General features: G+C 45.3%; 1 protein-coding gene across 1 annotated transcript in view; it reads right to left on the reverse strand.

The window, feature by feature from the left end:
- Positions 1-1,497: 1,497 nt before the first annotated feature.
- CWF19L1 (CWF19 like cell cycle control factor 1) overlaps positions 1,498-20,019 on the reverse strand; it is a 49,135-nt gene continuing 30,613 nt past the window's right edge. Inside the window, exons 10-14 of the mRNA XM_034752913.1 lie at positions 11,509-11,588; positions 9,084-9,293; positions 8,317-8,436; positions 3,460-3,557; positions 1,498-1,805 (exon numbers count right to left, since the gene is read on the reverse strand). Coding sequence (XP_034608804.1) covers positions 1,661-1,805; positions 3,460-3,557; positions 8,317-8,436; positions 9,084-9,293; positions 11,509-11,588 — 653 coding nt within the window. The 3' untranslated portion in view covers positions 1,498-1,660. The remainder of the gene's footprint in view (positions 1,806-3,459; positions 3,558-8,316; positions 8,437-9,083; positions 9,294-11,508; positions 11,589-20,019) is intronic.

The following is a 20,019-nucleotide window of genomic DNA, read 5'->3' on the forward strand; positions in this document are numbered from 1 at the left end:
CAACAAGATGTAATAGCGATCTTATCGCCTAAAGCCTACAACACAAACAATAAATGTGCTACGGCCCAACACTCCACCTGGGAATTAGCCAAGTTTCTGCTCATTCAGCACATTCTACAGCTCCTTACACTGTCCCCCCCACACACAAGTCTTACTCCCTGGAGGGCTGGGGGAAGGAGTGGGATGGGTTTAGCAGGGGGGGCATGATGCTGGAGATCACTAGGATTTATCAGGGGCATCTTTGGACTGGGGCAGTTGTTAGGGGTTCAGAGGCGGTCAGAGCCGTCCGGATCACTGCAATCAGGGAGAGAGGGAACGCTGCGGGGGAGCACAATGGGAAGTTACCAAGGAGGTTTATGTGTGGGGCCAGAATGAGGTCAATGGGGAGCTGTTAGCAGCAATAGGGGGTTATCGAGACAACAGTATCGGGGGCAGGGGAGTTTGCCAGACTGTTAGCAGTCAGGGTCTGGGGGGTTACTGGGGGTTCTGGAGCTGTTAGCACTGGGGGGGGGGTCAAGGTTATTGTTGGTCCTTGGGAGTATTACTGGGGGCTATCATCAGGGGTCTGGGTGTATTAGCAGTAGAGTGGGGCTGTTGGGGTTTGGTGAAGTTACCTAGGCAGGGGACTTGGTGGGGTAGGGGGTTACCCAAGGGAGGGAATTATCAGTAGGGGGGTTACCCAGGGGTCAGTGGGGTTTGGTGAAGTTACCCAGGCAGGGGGGATGGTGGGCCACTAGGTGAGGGTGATTCTCAGTGGGGGTATCCACATTTGGGGAGTTACCCGTGGGCTCAATTGGCAGGGGGGTCACCCAGAGATGGGGGAGACTGCCCAGAGATCAATTGGGAGTGGGTACAGCTAGGTTTGGGGGGTCACCCAGGGAGGGGGAGACTGCCCAGGGATCAGTTGGGAGTGGGTACAGCTAGGTTTGGTGGGTCACCCAGGGAGGGGGAGACTGCCCAGGGGTCAGTTGGGAGTGGGTAGCGAGGTTTGGGGGGTTACCTAGAGGTGGGGCAGACTGCCCGGGGATCAGTTGAGAGAGGGTATAGCGAGGTTTGGGGGGTTACTCAGAGGGTCGGTTGGCAGCAGAGTTAGCTGTGGGCAGTTATTGGGGCCTGAGCACTCCTAGACCTGGTGCTTGTACAGACAAACGTTCCCAGCTGCTCCCGCCTCTGCAGGAGTCACGGCTGACCCTGGCCTGTCCCTGCAGCGCCGTGCTCATTGGGGTCGCTCCACGCCATGCTGGGACCTGCAGCAACCCCCACGAGGCACATGACCTCGTTCACATCTCTTCCCACGAGCCTCAGGGCAGGGCTGGTTGGGGGAAACAACTCATTCTCCCCCTCCCGCAGGGGTGCAGCATGTTCTGGAACCCACAACCCTGCCTCCTCCATGCTTACTGCTTCCAGGTGGAGCTGCCCCCATTCAGACCAGTCCTCGCCCCTCACTGGGCCCCACCTCCCTCAGTCCAGGCTCTCCCTTGCAAAGCACTAAATCAGTGACACAGAAAAGTAGAAAGTTTATTGCAGGGGTAAAAAGTGCATGCGCCCTGCCCTGCCGGCACCTCGCCCCAGCATGGATTGAGTTCGGCTGCGTGCCCAGCCCAGGGCAAGGGCAGCGGCGCTGACGAGGCAGGAACAAGCGTCCGCAGGGTCCGCAGCATTACTGCAGCTCAGAAAAATCAAAAGGCTGGAAGTCTTCCCGGAAGGCCTTGGCAGTGGCCTCTGCCTCATCCCGGCTGGCCGTACACTGTTGCCAGTCCGCTCGCCCTGGAACATTCAGAATGGCTTCGCTCGCCAACACTTCCCTGCCAGCAAATCAAAACACAGCAACCCCTAGTCAATGGCCGGACTATTTTAAATTGCAAATAGATTACTTGAAATAATGAGGTTACAGATTTGGCATATAAACTCTGCTGTCATAGAGGCTATATTATATCAGAGCACAAGCTCAGATCATGATGAATACAGTAGGAAAACTCCCATTGAATTCAAGGGGAGCAGATCTGCTACGTCACACTCATAAATAGCCTTGGTAGGATTTGATTTTTATTGGTAAATGTCCATTTCACCAATCACACCCAAAGCTACGAAGAAATATTTCCATCAGTTATCACCAAAAATTACAGATAAGAAAAGAAAGAAAAACGCTGCTTCAGTTTTATTTCAGGATATTTACTTTGTATATTTTGACAGGTGATGTTGACAATTTGTGTTGTAACACTTTTAAAGTACTTTTTTGAATTTATATCTACTGTCATTAAACAACTGTCTGAACCCTCACCCCATAATTTCCTGAAACTAAAAATTTAAATCGATAAAAAACATTTAAAATGTTAAAAAATAAACATTGATGCCTGTCATCATTATAAAAAATGTAAATCAAATTTTACCAAGCCTACTTATAAACGGACAGAATTCCTAGCCAAAAACTTCAGTAAGCTGCTACTCTGATGCACCACCCATCTTTCATGTTTTAAAAAGGCATTTTACTATGGAAAATGAAATGCAAACCACAGAGACTGACTTTATAAGGGATGTCACACAGACATGATTTTGCATCACTACATTAACCTCAACAGAGGGTCCTGTGGCACCTCTGAGACTAACAGAAGTATTGGGAGCATAAGCTTTCGTGGGTAAGAACCTCACTTCTTCAGATGCAAGTAATGGAAATCTCCAGAGGCAGGTATAAATCAGTGTGGAGATAACGAGGTTAGTTCAATCAGGGAGGGTGAGGTGCTCTGCTAGCAGTTGAGGTGTGAACACCAAGGGAGGAGAAACTGCTTCTGTAGTTGGACAGCCATTCACAGGCTTTGTTTAATCCTGATCTGATGGTGTCAAATTTGCAAATGCTCCCAGTACTTCTGTTAGTCTCAAAGGTGCCACAGGACCCTCTGTTGCTTTTTACAGATTCAGACTAACACGGCTACCCCTCGGATACATTAACCTCTTCATTCGAAGCACTATGATTTTTGATCTGAAGGTGGCTAGGAATTTGGCCACACTAGCTATGGAGCTGGTAGCGCATAACTAACTGGAGACACATGGAATCTTTACAAACCAGTATGAAACTCCAGACCTCATTCCTCAAACAGAGAAGAGAAGGAATGGTGGGCCACCTGGTTAAAGCACATTCTATTCTTTATTCTGCCACCAGGCTGCTGCGTGGCCGTACACAAATGACTTCACGTCTCTGTCTCTCACTTTCCCCACCTTTAAATACTCATTCCTCTTTTGTAAGTGACTGAGATCTACAGATGAAATACGTTTTTAAGGAGTTTAGTGTTATGTCAATAAATAAATAAATTAATTAATTTTAAGATGGTAGTAATTCCTCATTAGCCTAAGTAGCCTCAGTTCCCCTCGGAGCTGCTGTAGGACAGCATCTTTGGTGGGATGTATCAAGTGTATATTTTATTATACTAAACATGATGAAGTTAAATAGGAGGAAAAACAAACCTTCCAAACTGCAAGGGAAATTTTTTCTTAATTCGGTGAAAAAGCTTCTCTCCAGTATCCAGTTCAACGTAAAAATAAGGTGTCCCCGGCTGTGCAATCTAGAAGAGGGGGAATAAAGGTGATGCTGAAACATTAATTAGCATTTCACACAGTGGAATGTGTGATTCCCTGAGCCAAGTCTGAAAAGTACAATAATGTGACTATTGATCATTCGCAGAAAGTGAGCAGAGCAGCTGATGTTTAAATACATATGGTGTAAAATGTTCAGATATAAATTCCCCATAAAAAAAAACGGAAAACCTAGAAACAGCTGGTAACATAAGTGATTTTGTCGCAACTGCCAGCTGGCAGAGAGGGGGAGAACCAGCCTATCTTCGCCAGCGTGGGGTGAAGTGTCTTCTACTGCTGGGATACACTGTGCACACAAGGTAACACCGATACAGACGTTACGTTTCTGTGCGGCTAACATTGTGAAATCGACCAACAAAAGCCAGCAAATGAAGTTCTAGGTTAACTCAACTTGTTATTGTAGAAAAAATGTTAAAGGGCAGAAGCATAGATGCTTTTTGCTTAGCTTTTGTTAACTCATGCCACAACCTGGGGAGTTAGCGACTAGGCCGGAAATTAGAAGTCCTACAAAATACACTGGGAGCAACAATCTTTGCCAGCCATCAGCCCATGCAAGAAGAGACTTAACTGAAGCTTTTGATTGAAAATCTGTGATATTTGGTTTAACTTTAAACATCTCTGTTGATCTGTGACACAAGTCTAGTTTGTGTGCGCCCAGATTGATGGAATACATATACTACAATAGTGGCATGTCCTCTTTTTCCTTAGAATACCACATACCTGACTAGCAGCAGCAAAGGTAATAATACAAGACAAAATGGAGTTTGCTTAGGCCAATTTGGGCCTATGTTCACAGCTTTCAACGTTTCTGTACAACCTCAGGTGTGCAGCAAGGTTTGTATTCTCCCCACAGCACTATCCTAGCAAGCTATCAACTGGAAACAAGGACTTTGTGGCTCCACATGTCAGAATCAAGGTTGGTCAAGAGGTGTTCACCGATAAAGAGTATGCCTATGACACTGTCTTTTTTGTGGAGAAGCCAAAGATTTTTAGGCCTGCCCTTCAAAGTTTCCACAATGCACCCGCACCAAAGTCCAGAACCTTGAAGTTGGGTCACCAGAACCCCTGGTGCAGGTGGGGATGAGCACTCTGGAGAGCGCTGGTGAGTTCAAATGGTCGCAGCAAACCGGTCATCTTCGGAAGAACAGGTCTCGCGGTCTCCTGCATGAAGTCCATGTCTCTCCTATGGATGCAAAAACGTCTCTGCACTAAGACAACGTTTAGGAGCTATCAAATCTGTGCACTGCCTACACTGCTATATGGGTCAGAAACCTGGACCCTCCTTCAAGCAGACTTGGAGCGGCTAGAAGCATTCCACGGGCACTGTCATCGCCAAATCCTGAGCATAAACCAGTTTGACTTTGTGTGAAATGGCATAATCCTGCAGTGATTTGGCCTTCCTCCAATTGCTCACTACATTCAGAAAGGGGCACTGTGTGCTCTTCTGCCATGTCACTAGGAAGGACAAAAACACCCAGCTCACTTGCTCTCAGACTGATGTGCAAAGGGTGTCACCCTTGACCCAACCTGGCATTGCCTGCAGGGCTGCCTAGAGATTCATAGATTTGCAAGATTGAGCCGGATCTGGGAACGTCACTCTATGATGTCTGGTACGATGCCATCATCCATTGTCACTCTGGCTGGAGCAATGGTTCTCAGTACACTATGCGCATTTGATGATGAGGGTGAAGATGATGAATTTATAAAACACTGAAGGGAAAACTGTGCATGTCTGAAATCTGTTACCAACTCATTGGGCCTCTTTTGCAGTACATTCACATGAATACTTTGCATGAACACCCCCACTGTCTGCACACACACAGCGAGACAGGCAGCTAGAGTACTAGACATGTATGGCAAACCCCAATTTGGGTGACTTCTCTCATGCAGGCCTTCATCATTTCAAGATTCATAGAATCAAAGCACTGGAAGAGACCTCAAGTGGTCATCTAGTCCAGTCCCCTGCACTCATGGCAGGACTAAGTATTATCTAGCCCATCCCTGACAGGGGTTTGTCTAACCTTTTCTTTAAAATCTCCAATGATGGAGATTCCACAACCTCCCTGGGCAATTTATTCCAGTGTTTAACCACTCTGACAGCTAGGAAGTTTTTCCTAATGTCCAAGCTAAACCTCCCTTGCTGCAATTTAAGCCCATTGCTTCTTGTCCAATCCTCAGAGGTTAAGAAAAACAAGTTTTTCTCCCTCCTCCTTGTAACCACCTTTTATGTACTTGAAAACTGTTATGTCCCCTCTCAGTCTTCTCTTCTCTAGACTAAACATACTCAATTTTTTCAATCTTCCCTCATAGGTCATGTTTTCTAGACCCTTAATCATTTTTGTTGCTCTTCTCTGGACTTTCTCCAATTTCTCCACATCTTTCCTGAAATGTGGCACCCAGAACTGCACACAATACTCCAGTTGAGACCTAATCAGTGCAGAGTAGAGCAGAAGAATTACTTCTTGTGTCTTGCTTACAGCACTCCTGCTAATACATCCCAGAATGATGTTTTTGCAACAGTGTTATACTGTTGACTCATATTTAGATTGTGGTCCACTATAGACCCCAGATCCCTTTCCGCAGTACTCCTTCCTAGACAGTCATTTCCCATTTTGTATGTGTGCAACTGATTGTTCCTTCCTAAGTGGAGTACTTTGCATTTGTCCTTATTGAATTTCATCCTATTTACTTCAGACCATTTCTCCAGTTTGTCCAGATCATTTTGAATTATAATCCTATCTTCCAAAGCACTTGCAACCCCTCCCAGCTTGGTATCATCCGCAAACTTTATAAGTGTACTCTCTGTGCCATTATCTAAAACTTTGATGAAGATACCGAACAGAACCGGACCCAGAACTGATCCCCACGGGATCCCACTCGTTAAGATTACACTAGGGCAACATGGGACTACAGTACCTTAATTCCATTTGGAAACTAAAGCTGCTGAAAAATAAATCGGGTATCTTGCCAGTAGCTCCTAACACTAATACTCTGTGATCTGCACTAGCTCTGCCCATTAGCTTGCGGGTGGAGGTTCAGTACCTATTCTGACTTATGAAGCCCTACATGGTCTGGAGCTTGCCTGCTTGTGATGCCTCTCCCCTTGCGAGATACTCACACAAGATCAATGGAAATGCTCAGAGTGCAGCCTCTCTGGTTTACCAGAGAAGATACTGATGGTAGGACAGGGAGCCTCAACTTAGAAATTCATTCCCTCTGCTCTGAAACCCCCTCAACAAGTTCACCCTTAGTGCACAGTGACAAGCATTTGGAGGATACTGAGGTTTTTAAAGCACGTGTTGTGTTTGGGGTTCTGCAGGACCCAAATTAGGAGACGTTCACCTCATGCTGATGACTGGTTTTGTGCACAGCAAGGCAGCTGGTTTGGCTAATGTTGGTTCTGTCTCAGTTTACAACGGTCACGCTGCAGTCACGGCCCAACCCCGTCTTCCAACACCGCCTGCAATGTCTGCCAATGGGCCTGTGGCTCAAGGATCAGACTCTTCAGTCACCCAAGGACCCATGAAAAATAAAACCTGTGGAAGATCATCCTCGACCTCGAGGGATCGCCGACGAGTGTAGTTTTAATTGGTCAAGGCTCCTACAGACCAGCATAAAGCATCTTTGTGTTTAATTATTATTTTAGTTTGGTTTCAACATCTAATGTCCACAACCCAGCCTGCTGAAAATCAAGGCCTTCTACTTTCTACCACAGAGAGGGTATTATTGAACCTTTGCATTGCTTCACACAGCAATACAAACACATCTGTGTTATTTATTGGCCGGAAGCTAGCCAGTCAACTCCTCCTCTGGAGCATGAAGAGCTCGTAATACTCCTTGTGGAAAGTGACCTGGTTTTATTCATGGCATCTAGCTGCTTTACAAGGTTACGTAGTTTTGTTCCCATTTCCTAACAGGAGTTTTCTCTGAGCCAGCCTGAGGAAAGCCTCAGCTTTGCTTGAAATGAACCTCAGTGTGTCAGAGTTAAAAGAAAAAGTCGGGACCTAATTTTTGGCTTGTTCCTACTTCAGCTGCAAACGTGTTTTTCAAGGAATAATGGGCCCAAAGGACACAGCAAGCTAGACTGCTGCTAGTTATTACTCAGTGATCCAGCAAGAAGAGCAAGTGCTCTCTAAACTCTGCCCAGGCAGGTGCCCCAAGAGCCAGTCACTTGGCATAAACTGGCACTATTCCACCGAAGCAAATGGAGCTGCACTGCTCTCGTCAGCAGTGAATTCGGCCAGCCATGCGCACATGACTGGCATGCCAGCTGGAGACTTATTTCTGATATCCCCTCACTTCAGACACTTCTGGCTTCTGGGCTTTATTTACCGCCACTATAACAGAGAGACGACTAATCTACAAAACGTAAAGGGTTGGGTTTTTTTTATAAGTTCAATGATGCAGAAAACTGCACCGACCTATGGGAACCTCAGAGGTTTTATTCAAATAAAAGGAAGAGGAGGTCATATTAGCAATGTCTGATTAAAGGCCACCCCAGACAGTCAGCCTACAGCAATTATTGATACAGGGTTTAATGCTGGAGATGCAGAGCACCTGCAACTCACACTGTTTTCACCTTGACAGGTAAGTGCTCAGCGCCTCAAAACTCAGGCCCACAGTATATCACAACCCCGACTGCTTAATCTGGTCATGTGAGGCTACTGCTGGATGAAACGCCAAACCAGAACGGATAAGTAAATTAGAGATGAAAGTCTTGTTTCATACTTGCTTGATATCCGAGTGCTCTGGGATTTCTAATAATTCAATCTCCTGTTCTTGTGCTTGTAAAATAAAGGACTCCTTAATGTCTTCAGTAGCACAGCAGTTGAGTGGTACAGGAATCACCTGGAGATGGTGGACACAAGAAAAAGACACAAACTAAAAGTTCTTGAAACGTTTTCAGGACTGTCCTCCAATACCCTTTGTGGTAGATTGAGGCCACTCTGAAACTGTCCCAGATCCACCAAGTAGAAAACCACGCAATGCACCTTCCATAATCCATGCAGCAAAAACTGGTCACTGAGCATCACTGTTTTCAGACACCGGCCAAAGATCTGTACATGTTATAGCACACACTTGTAAGCTTTCCTGCCTAGCTCAGTACCTTGAACAGTAACCCACTGCACATGCCAACAAGAGCTGCTAAAACCAAAGCAGGAGGAGAGCCTACCGGCTCACATGAAGCCCTTCTGGTCTTTATCAGTTGAAGATAATAAATGTTCCAGTCTATTGACACTGGCCTTCAGTAAACTCAGCTCTCTGCACTTGCTGTAACAGGAAAAATTAAACATGTTCAAGTGGCCATTTAAGTGGTCACAGGGGTTTTGCCTTCATCCTGCTTCCCATCTGCTGGTTGCAAGATTATCTACACTTTGGGATGCCAAGGAGGAAAAACAGAGAAGGGAGTTTGCCTGTACTTAGGTTGAAACGTGAGCGGTTCCCTTTCAAAGCAGCTTAGGTTGTGTTCTTCCACTGGTGTGTTATAACCCTACCTGCAGCTGTAGGTGCTGACTCCTGTAATTTCTTTCAAACAACACGTATCTTTTTCCTTTGCTTCTGAAAAATTTCTTCAGGGCAGATTTGTACTTGTCTATTTCTTCCATCGCCTCTGAAGAAAGTTCAACCACTGACTGGTAATGCCCAATAGGTAAAATCAGGACATGATCATTTGATAAGCCACCCTTGGCAAGGGCAAGATAGCACTAGAACAGAACAAGAGGTCAGAAAATACATAAGCAACCATTCACAGCAAACCAATTCAGACCTTGCCATGATTATTCCCCCATGGCTAACCCGGCTCACAGCTGCAAGATTCAAAAGACAAAATTGACAGAATACCCCAGGCTCTACTTCAAGGAGATTTTGTAGCAGGCTGTCAATTATCAGAGGACTTAAAAAAGGGTATGGCACTGCAAACAATTAATTTGGAGGCAGGGCAAAGTGCCACCTGCAAGGAGGCAGCTGAGATGGGCTTCAGTCAGGGTGGCAATAAATGGGATTTCTGGATATGACGCAGCTTGACAGAAAATCCACTTGGGAATTTATGGTTGGGTTTAAAATAAAGAATGAATGCATTTGATCCTATAATAGTTCATAATCAGCTCAAATGTTGGTTTATATTCCACAGCAGCTTTAGGCAAAGTGGAATAGCCAGCTATCAACACTGTTTAACCTAGAGGAGCTCACGGAATCAGGGCTCAGGTATTCTTACACAAGACATAATGGTCTCCAACTAGATAGAAAGTTATCCAGAGAAAAAGATCACCAAAGACTTATAAACAAGAAGGTTTAATCATTAAGAAATGCGTTTGATTCTCATGATTTGAGCTGGAATTTTGCTGAGAGCCAGTAGGTTCCACTGCTGAAGTAGGTTTCCATCTCAGGACAGTCTTAGACCAGGTCTGCACTAGAAAAGGTTTGTTAATGTAGCTTGTGACAAACAGGGAATTTTTTGTAATATTTTTGTGACGCCTCTGTGTGATGCAGTTTCCCCTCATACTTTGCTCAGCTATCCATGGTGGGGGGAGGAGGGGAGTGGGAAACGGATTAAGTTTGCTCTCAGGGCAGACTAAGAGACATAAGTGTGTGGGTGTGTAGGCTAGCTGTCTGAGCAGACTGAACGGGTCATTAAAAAGATTGGCCAAGGCCAACCCGTATCAGCAGAAAATCTGAGAAGACAATGGAAATCCAGTCACCAGGATATTGACATCTAGCAATCAATGACCCAAAGGGAGGAGAATGAGGTGGGGGAATAAACATGGGCTCTGGCAAAAACTTGGAGCTCTTGTACCTGGGAACTGACTAAGGAAGGAAGTCAGAGACACAGAGCCTGAAAATGGGAGTTCCCTACAGCTTGGCTAGTGAATTGCTCTGGGTTGATTGGCATGGACTATGCTTTAATGTTAATGGCTCTATGCTAACCTACGGAATTCCAGTGCTATATTCCAGCAGACTAATACAGCCGACTGTTTTGAAAATGCTGCTTGAGTGTCACTGCAAATACTGCGGGAAGTGCATTAGTCCCTGAAGAGCATACAAGTCTCTAACCAAGAGTCTCTCTCAGCTGGACTTGGCACGGTGTGAAGCAGGAGTGCTGAAGACCTAGAGGTTCAGTCTCAGGAGGCAGTGAGGCCACGTAGCCTACCCTGAAGGAAGAGCAAGACCCCTTTGGGACTCTGGCACACTGAAGGGATTCTGCCAAGAGACTATTCTAAAGCTGGGGTGTAGCACTGATTTTGTGGATTTGTGACACAAATAAAATGGCAAACCCTCCTACTGCAGTCATGCCTTATACTAGCAAAAAAGAAAAAAGACGTGATGTTGTCCATACAGCTACACTGGTTTATCTCACAGAATAAATCATACTGGTAGAAGCACTTTTTTGCCAATATAACTGCATTTACACTAGGGCTTTGGCAGGTATAGAAATGTCATTAAAGAAAAATCACCCTGACTGACATTACTACACTGGCAAATCTTTCTAGTGCAGATCTGGCCTTGCCGTGGTTCCCTGAGCATAAACAAAGAAAAGAAAAGTGATCTAACTGCAGAGTAGAATAAACTGGCCTGCTGGGAGATCTTTTACCTACTTAGGTACATGATTTAAGTTGGAATCACAGAATTACATGCTCACACTCAGGACATCGTGTGTGGTTGATACGTAGTCAAAATGGGCTGTGGCACCTCTTGTGTTGAACAGCGGTGAAACTGGACAGTGTCAGGTTTCCTTTGAGGTTTGTGAGAGGATAATCAGAGGTTTCTGTGACCTGTAGCTGCCAGACAACCCTTTTCTGTCTAGTTTAGGATATTTTTAATTGCAGTTTAAAGTCAAGTGTTAAAAAGAAAGTGGCTTTCAATCATAAGCATCAGTACAACACTGCACTTTTCTGTGAGAAGAATGTACCAAGAAGTACTCACGTGTGTGCCGATACTAACAACCAAATGTTTCTCAACTTCAGGGCTGGAAAGACAGAACCAGCAGGGGCCAGTTGGCTGATCTTTATTAGGAGGGGAAAAAAACAAACCTGTTACCATAAACATTCTTTTCACAGTGATAACAGGATCACAGCTAAACACTCAAAGGTTAGCATATGGATGTTACTGTAAATGTACCTATTTTTGGTGTAAGAACTGGGTGGAAGGCCAGGGCGATGTTTTCTGGTGCCCCGTCTCTTGAAGAACATAAGAACAGCCATACTGGGTCATACCAATGGTCTAGCGCAGTATCTGGTCTTCTAACAGTGGTCACAACCAGATGCTTCAGATGGAATGAACAAAACAGGACAATTTCAAATGACCCATCTTATTGTCCGGTCCTGGCAGGTGAAGGTTTAAGGTCACTCAGAACATGGGTTGTGTCCCGACTGTTTTGACGAAAAGCCATTGATGAGGAGCATACCCAATTCTTTTTTTTAAACTCAGTTATACTTTTGGCCTTCATAAAATCCCATGGCAAGGAGTGCCAGAGGCTGACTGCACATTGGGTGAAGATGACTTGATCATTTATAAAGTTCAAGCAGAATAGAGTCCAGACCAGGAATATATAGATATAGATATAGATAGATAGATACATACACACATACACACACACACACCCCTCTACCCTGATATAACGCGACCCAATATAACACGAATTCTGATACAACGCGGTAAAGCAGCGCTCTGGAGGAGCGGGGCTGCACATTCCGGCGGATCAAAGCAAGTTCGATATAACGCGGTTTCACCTATAAGGCGGTAAGATTTTTTGGCTCCCGAGGACAGCGTTATATCGGGGTAGAGATGTAATTGATGCTTTAATGGAGCCAACTTCACAAAGTTAAAAACAATTATGAGCCCGATAAGTTGGGAGGAAGAATTTCATCAGAAAAATGTGAATGATCATTTGGAATCATTTAAGAACACCTTCCTAGATGCTCCAAAAGCCACAATTCCACAAATGAGGAAACCCGCACTGGTTAAAAAAATACCTGGTTTAAAGGAGAAGTGAAGGCAGCTATAAAAATTAAAAAATAGTAGGTAACAAATGGAAGAAAGGGAAATTTATAATCATGAATATAAATCAGAAGTTAGCAATTGTAGAAAATTAAAAAGGAAAGCCAACGGACACAAGGAGAAATGTATGGCCAGCAGAGTTAAGGACAGTAAGGAGGTTTTTTTACATATATTAGGAACAAAAAGAATCCTCCTGACAATGACACTGGTCCATTGCTATTTGGAAATGGTAGAGTTACCAATAATAATACAGAAAAGCAGAAGTGTCCAGTAAATATTTCTGTTATGTATTTAGAGAACACACGTGATATAGTCCCACTATATGTGATCATAACACTGCATTCCACTAGTATTTCTGGAGTCTGTTAAACAGACGCTCCTAAAATCACACATTTTTTCAGTCAGCAGGTCCAGATCATTTCCATCCAAGAGTTTTAAAAGAGCTGACTGAAGGGCTCGCTGGACTGTTAATGTTGATTTTCAATAGGTCTTGGATGCACTGGGGTACTTCCAGAAGACTGGAAGAAAACTAACATGTAATTTTTAGAGAGTGTAATAGGATGACCCGGGTCATTATAGGCCTGCCCGTTTGACAAGAATCCTGGGAAAGATAATGTAGCAGCCAATACAGGGCTCAATTAATAAAGAATTAAGGAGGGTAATATAATTAATGCAAATCAATATGGGTTTATGGAAAATAGATCCTGTCAAATTAACTTGGTATCTTTTTTTATGACATTATACATTTGGTTGCTAAAGGTAATGGTGTTGATGTAATATACTTTGACTTCTCTAAGGCATTTCACTTGATACTGCACAACATTTTGGTTAAAAAACAAATGATATAAAATTAATATGGCACACATTAAATGGATTAAAAACTGGCTAACTGATAAGGTCTCAAAAATGTAACCATAAATGGGGAATATTCATCGAGTGCATTTGATTTTCAACAAGGTCCCGCAGGGATAGGTTTTTTGGCCCTACAGTTTCTAACATTTTTACCAGTGACCTGCAAGAAAACATAAAATCATCACTGATAAATTTTGAAGGTGACACAAAATTTGGAGGATTGGTAAACAATGAAGAGGACAGGTCACTGATTCAGAGCAATCCAGACTGTTTGGTAAACGGGGCACAAGGAAATAATGTGCCTTTTAATCCAGCTAAATGTAAAGATATACATCTAGGAACAAAGAATGGAGGCCATCCTTACAGGATGGGGACTTTATCCTTTCAAGCAATGACTCTGAAAATGACTTGGGGATCATGGCGGATAATCAGATGAGCTCCCACTGTGATGATGTGGCCAAAAGCGCTCTTGGAATGCACAATCTGGGGAATCTCACGTAGGAGCAGAGAAGTTATTTCACCTCTTTATTTGGCACTAATGTGACCACTGCTGAAATCCTGGGTCCAGTTCTGAGGCCCACAATTCAAGGAAGATATTGATAAATTGGAAAGGGTTCAGATCTCTCATATTGTGGCAGAACTTGTCCCTGAAATTATGGATATCAGAGCCACGTGGGCCAATATGGCCAAGTTGTGGCCCATACGGGAAAGGGACATTTGGACAATTCAGAGGAAACCAAGGAGCATAATGAGAATAAGCGTCCACAAATCTAGTAAGAAGATCCTTCTCATTGTTTTCCCTCCATCTATATGGCTTCTTTTCTGGCACTTGAATCAGGGAAACCTCCAGGATTTGTGACTCAGGTTCTGGAGTGACCTAGGATCTGCTGAAGACACAAAAGAATTACTTGGAACTGCAAAATTATTTGTAAAAGACATCTGGATTGAGGATGTTGCAGATGCCTCTTCCCAAACTGAAGATCTCTTTGAGCAGCTGAAACCACTGGTGCAGAGTGGGATTGGATTGAAGCTACTGGTGCCAACAAAGGAAGCCCTGCAGAGAACCATCCTGAGCGCTCCTAGGCCAGGAGGAACAGTGCTGATGGAGCCAGTGCCAAAGAGAGAAAAGACAAATGCCCTTTTCCATTCCTCTTCCCTTCAGTTCTTCTTGGGGAGGTGGAAGACTTCTGCACTGGCTCCTTGCTGCAGTGCAGTCCTGAGGATTCCAGTCCTGCTCCGTCCCCCACCTTGGCTGCTTCCTTGCTCAAGTGTTTGGTGTCATATCTCGGGTGAGAGGAGAATTGGACGGATGATTCAGAAAGGAAGACGCTTCTGTGGCTGGTCTGTGTTCAGAGCCCAACATCGCTTTCCTGGATTTTTCCATGAGGAAAAGCTTCAGTCTGGATTGCCTGTCCTTTTGTGCATGCTTCTTGGAAGACCTGCCTATGGCACATTTATCCAGGGACAGTGAAGGCATCCGTCATGGGTGTCAGTGAGATGCATAACCCACCCACGGGGGGGCAGGACTTAAAACCTTGTGACCTAATCTGTGCCATAAGATTCGCACCCGCCCCCCGCCCTTTTCGTTTGCTGGCTTACTGCTAACAAACTAAATAAAACAGTAACAACTAATAACGAACTATAACAAACTACTAACTACATAGCAAGAATAGTACAAAGGGACACTAGGTTGTTCTGACTCACCACCTAAAGGCAGCTTGAAAGAACGGTGTGGCAGTTGGGGTCACTGTACCCTTTGTACCCTGGGGTGTGGAGGGGCAGGGGAGGGGTGAGAGGGCATGCAAGGCACAGCCGCAACCCCTGCGGGACACTGTTGGTGAAAATGTTCAGAGCTCCTGTGCTGGGGCACACAGACATCAGCAAGTGGGATCCCCATGTGCAGTAACTCGAAGAAGTGGAGGTTAATACTAGTGAGCCTACAGAGCCCATATGTAAGGCCATTTAGCCTCACACCACACCAGCCGTCATACTTTTTTTTTTTTTAAGTGATACTAACAGTTTCCCCTCAACGCTGACCAATTGCTTAGCCCGTTATACCCTTTGCTTGTCTTATTTAGATTGTAACCTCCTTGGGAGCAAGGGACCATTTCTTCCTTTGCATTTGCGAAGTGCAAAACATAATGGGGTTCCGTTCTTGACTGGGGCATTCAGATGTTACCACAACATAACTAAAAAGCGGAATCAGAGTAGCAGCCGTGTTAGTCCTTGTGGCACCTTAGAGACTAACACATTTATTTGAGCATAAGCTTTCGTGGGCTACAGCCCACTCCATCAGATGCACAGACTGGAACACACAGCCAGAAGATATTTATACATACAGAGAACATGAAAAGGTGGAAGTACGCAGACCAACTGTACGAGGCCAATCAATTGAGATGAGCTATCAGCAGCATTGCTGGCACATGATGGCATACATCACGTTGGTAGATGTGCAGGGGCTCACCATCATGTGCCAGCAATGCCCCTCTGCCATGTACATTGGCCAAACCGGACAGTCTCTCCGCAAAAAAATAAATGGACACAAATCTGACATCAGGAATCATCACATTCAAAAACCAGTGGGAGAACACTTCAGTCTCTCTAACTGCTCAGTGACAGACCTGAAGGTGGCAATTTTGCAACAAAAAAAACTTCAAAAACAGACTCCAAAGAGAGACTGCTGAACTTGAATTAATATGCAAATTAGATACGATTAACTTAGGTCTAAACAGAGACTGGGAATGATTGGGTCATTACACTAATTGAATCTATTTCCCCATGTTAAGTATCCTCACACCTTCTATAGGTCATCTTGATTATCACTTCAAAGGCTTTTTTTCTCCTGCTGATGATAGCTCATCTCAATTGATTGGCCTCTTACAGTTGGTATGCGTACTTCCACCTTTTCACGTTCTCTGTATGTATAAATATCTTCTTTCAGTGTGTTCCATTCTATGCATCCGAAGAAGTGGGCTGTAGCCCACGAAAGCTTATGTTCAAATAAATGTGTTAGTCTCTAAGGTGCCACAAGTACTCCTGTTCTTTTTTTAAAAAGAGGAAGTTACTCACCTTGTGCAATAACAATGGTTTTTTGAGATGTGTCCCCTAAGGGGTCTCCACTGTAGGTGTAGCTGCCCCCAGTGCCTCTATTTGAAGATTTTAGGTAGCAGTGTCTGTTCTGCCCGCACATGCACCCTCCCTTCCTCGTGGTCTGCCTCAAGGCTATGTAGCACTGTGTGGGTGAATTGCCCCCAGTTCCTTCACTACGGCCGAGATCCTTGACGGGAATTCCGAAGCAGAGGGGAAGAGGACAGTATCATAGGGACACATCGCAAAGAACCATCGTTACTGCACAAGGTGAGTAACTTCCTCTTCTTCTTCTTCTTCTTCAAGTACAGTAACTCCTCACTGAACGTCGGCCCCGTTAATGTTGCTTTGTTATGTCACTGATCAATTAGAGAACACGCTTGTTTAAAGTTGCGCAATGCTCCCTAATATCGTTGTTTGGCAGCCACCTGCTTTGTCCACTGCTTGCAGAAAGAGCAGCCCGTTCAGCTAGCTGGTGGGGGCTTGGAACCAGGGTGGGCCGGCAGCTCCCCATCAGCTCCCCTAAGTTCCCTGTGCGGCAGCCGCCCAGCAGGCTATCAATCAGCAGTTCAGCTGTCCCTCCCCCCACTGCCATGTGCTGCTTCTGCCCTCTGCCTTGGAGCTGCTCCCAGGAGCCTCCTGCCTGCCGTGCAGGGGATGAGGGGAGGGGGAGAGAGGGGTTCCCTTCCCCCCCACCCCCGCTCTTGTACTCCATCTCCACAGAGCAGGGGGGACACGACAGGGCTCAGGATGGAGGGAGCTTGCTGGCAGCAACTGCTGTCTCAACTTGCTGATCTACAGTACTTAAAAAGGCAGTGTACTTAGAGTGGAGTCAGCGTACTTAAATGGGCAAGGTGTGTGTCACACACCCACACAGTGTGTGTGAGAGAGTCTCTCTCTCTCTCTCACACACACACACACACACACAGCGTCTCTCTCTCTCTCTCTCTCTCCCGGCACTTTGGAAATAGTTTGTTTAAAACTTATACTGTGTCTGTGTGTGTGTAGCCTTTTGTCTGGCAAAAAAAATTTCCCTGGAACCTAACACCACCCTCCCCATTTACATTAATTCTTAAGTGAATCCAATTTCCCCTAACATCATTTTGCTTGAAGTAGCATTTTTCAGGAACATAACTACCATGTTAAGCAAGGAGTTACTGTAGTGTCCCTATGGGTGCTCCACTGTAGGTGACTCCACAGCAGCATGCCCTATGGACAGCTGGGGCTTCCGAGTGGAGCCTATTACTGATAACGCAGTGGAGCTGAAGATGGTATCAGAGTCTGAGTCTTGGGTAATTGCACAGTGTTCTCTGAGGCCCACGCTGCTGCCCTGGAGATTTCAGAGATGGGGACTCTGATGGGATCCCTGGGGTACAACCTGGAATCGGGGTACCACTGTGCCCCTTAACTCTCCAGCCAGGGCCGTCTCTCACAATGTTTTTGCGAGTGACAAGCAGCAAACCCCTCCAGGTGCTGTCATCACTCAACACAACGGCATGTGGAGCCCCCCACCCAGCTAAATTGCATGAATGCTCCCTGTGCCACTCATGAATCACACAGAGAAAGGCACCAGCAAATCTCCCAAGGCCCCAGCCTTTCACCCCAGGAATATACCATCTTGCACCACTCCAAATCCTTTCCTGAGCAATGCAAGTTTTTTATTAGTTCACCACTTCATCAAAGGAAAGTGGACATGTACCTTGACAGAACAAGGAGTAATGGTCTCAAGTTGCGGTCGGGGAGGTTTAGGTTGGATATTAGGAGAAACTTTTTCACTGGGAGGGTGGTGAAGCACTGGAATGGGTTACCTAGGGAGGCGGTGGAATCTCCTTCCTTAGGAGTTTTTAAGCTCAGGCTTGACGAAGCCCTGGCTGGGATGATTTATAGTTGGGGATTGGTCCTGCTTGGAGCAGGGGGTTGGACTAGATGACCTCCTGAGGTTCCTTCCAACCCTGATATTTTATGATTCTATAATTCTTTGTAAAATGAGCAGATTTCCCAAATACTTTAGCCAAACTCACTGGTAAGGATAAAACATTAAAATAAGTTAACAACTACAGAAAGATAGATTTTAAGTGATTTTAAGTGGTAGGCACAAAAGGTACCAAAGAAAATAAAAGGCAAGCTTGCAGTCTAAATCCTAACCCTTATTAGACTAAGCAAGATTTGGATTAAGCAGTTTTTCTCACCCCACTGCATGGTGCAGACACGACCATATTGACACCTTATGTGCTCTTAAGTATAGCATCTTCACGCCCCCCCCCCCGCCTACAGCTGGCCATCGTGTTTTCCATAAAAATGAAACTTTTAACCCACGTTTAACTTTTAAGCAGTCCTAGAATGCCAGCACCCTTAGGTATGTGCCTACTGTGCCTAACTGGAAATCCGGCCCTGGTTGCAGGTAGGTGACAGTCCTTAATACACAGGCTTTCCCTTTAAGTTTGGGACCAGTCTCCTCAGTTTAGGTCTTTGCCTTCCCAGCATTCTTGTTGCTTGCAGCGTAAGTGGGGGAGGAGAAAGGTACAAGCACGATGCCACCATCCCTTATTTTATACCCTCAGTCCAGGTGCCTGGACAATACTAGCCCAGACGTGCCCTGGTGGGCCTTGCTGAGTCACAGAGTTGAGTACTCCTCCTATTGTGTGATGCTTGCGCAACTCTCTTACAGAACTGTACATCCCTTGTTTACAACTCCGCTGCTGATTAATGGTCATTTAACACCTGCCTGGGTGTTGGTCACCTCCTTCGTTGTCACTGGAGAACTAGCAATGGACGACTCTCAAACTTACACCATATTTCAATGACAGCCATACAGCAAAAACTCATAACTTTATACACACTAATGAGATACATATTTTGACAGAACAATGGTTTTCAGCAGGTCATAACCTTCCTATGAGATCTTACATAGCATGTTTTGAATGAAATATCACAAACATATACGAATGCTGAATATGGGGTTACAGTGTGGTACTTTGAGGTACAGTACGTCAAAGGGACATCTTTAACAAACACAACCGAGTGGAAATGTATCTTGTAGAATGCATGCTACGGCAAGACACCTCCTTCATCTCGCCAGACTTAGCACTCCCCACTCTGGTGGTGACAGGCCTGAGGTAAATCAGCCCCACTCTGGGCACTGTTTGTCTCCCTTCTCTGTGCTCCTTTCATCATATTTTCAGGGTAGCCCTCGAGATTGGCCCAAGGGGTGATCCTCCACCAAACAAAAAGCAAACAGTCTCACAAACCCAAAAATAAAGGGGGATACCTGTCCCTGCCTCCTCACTGGGTTGTCCTGTTTGCCCTGGAGTGTCAGTCCTTTCCTAGCAGACACGTAAGTTTGGCTGTTTCCCCTCTGGGAAGAAGCACAGCCTCTCACCCTGGAAAAGTTTATTTCCCTGCTGCCACTAGCCTGGGAGCAGCTTGTCTCTCTCTTCCCCCTTTCTCTCACCAGAGGAGGGGTTTTAAAAGATCTCAGGCAGCCCTTAAAAGGATTCA

The sequence above is a fragment of the Trachemys scripta genome, chromosome 18, assembly GCF_013100865.1.
Source record: "Trachemys scripta elegans isolate TJP31775 chromosome 18, CAS_Tse_1.0, whole genome shotgun sequence".
Taxonomy (NCBI): Eukaryota; Metazoa; Chordata; order Testudines; family Emydidae; genus Trachemys; species Trachemys scripta.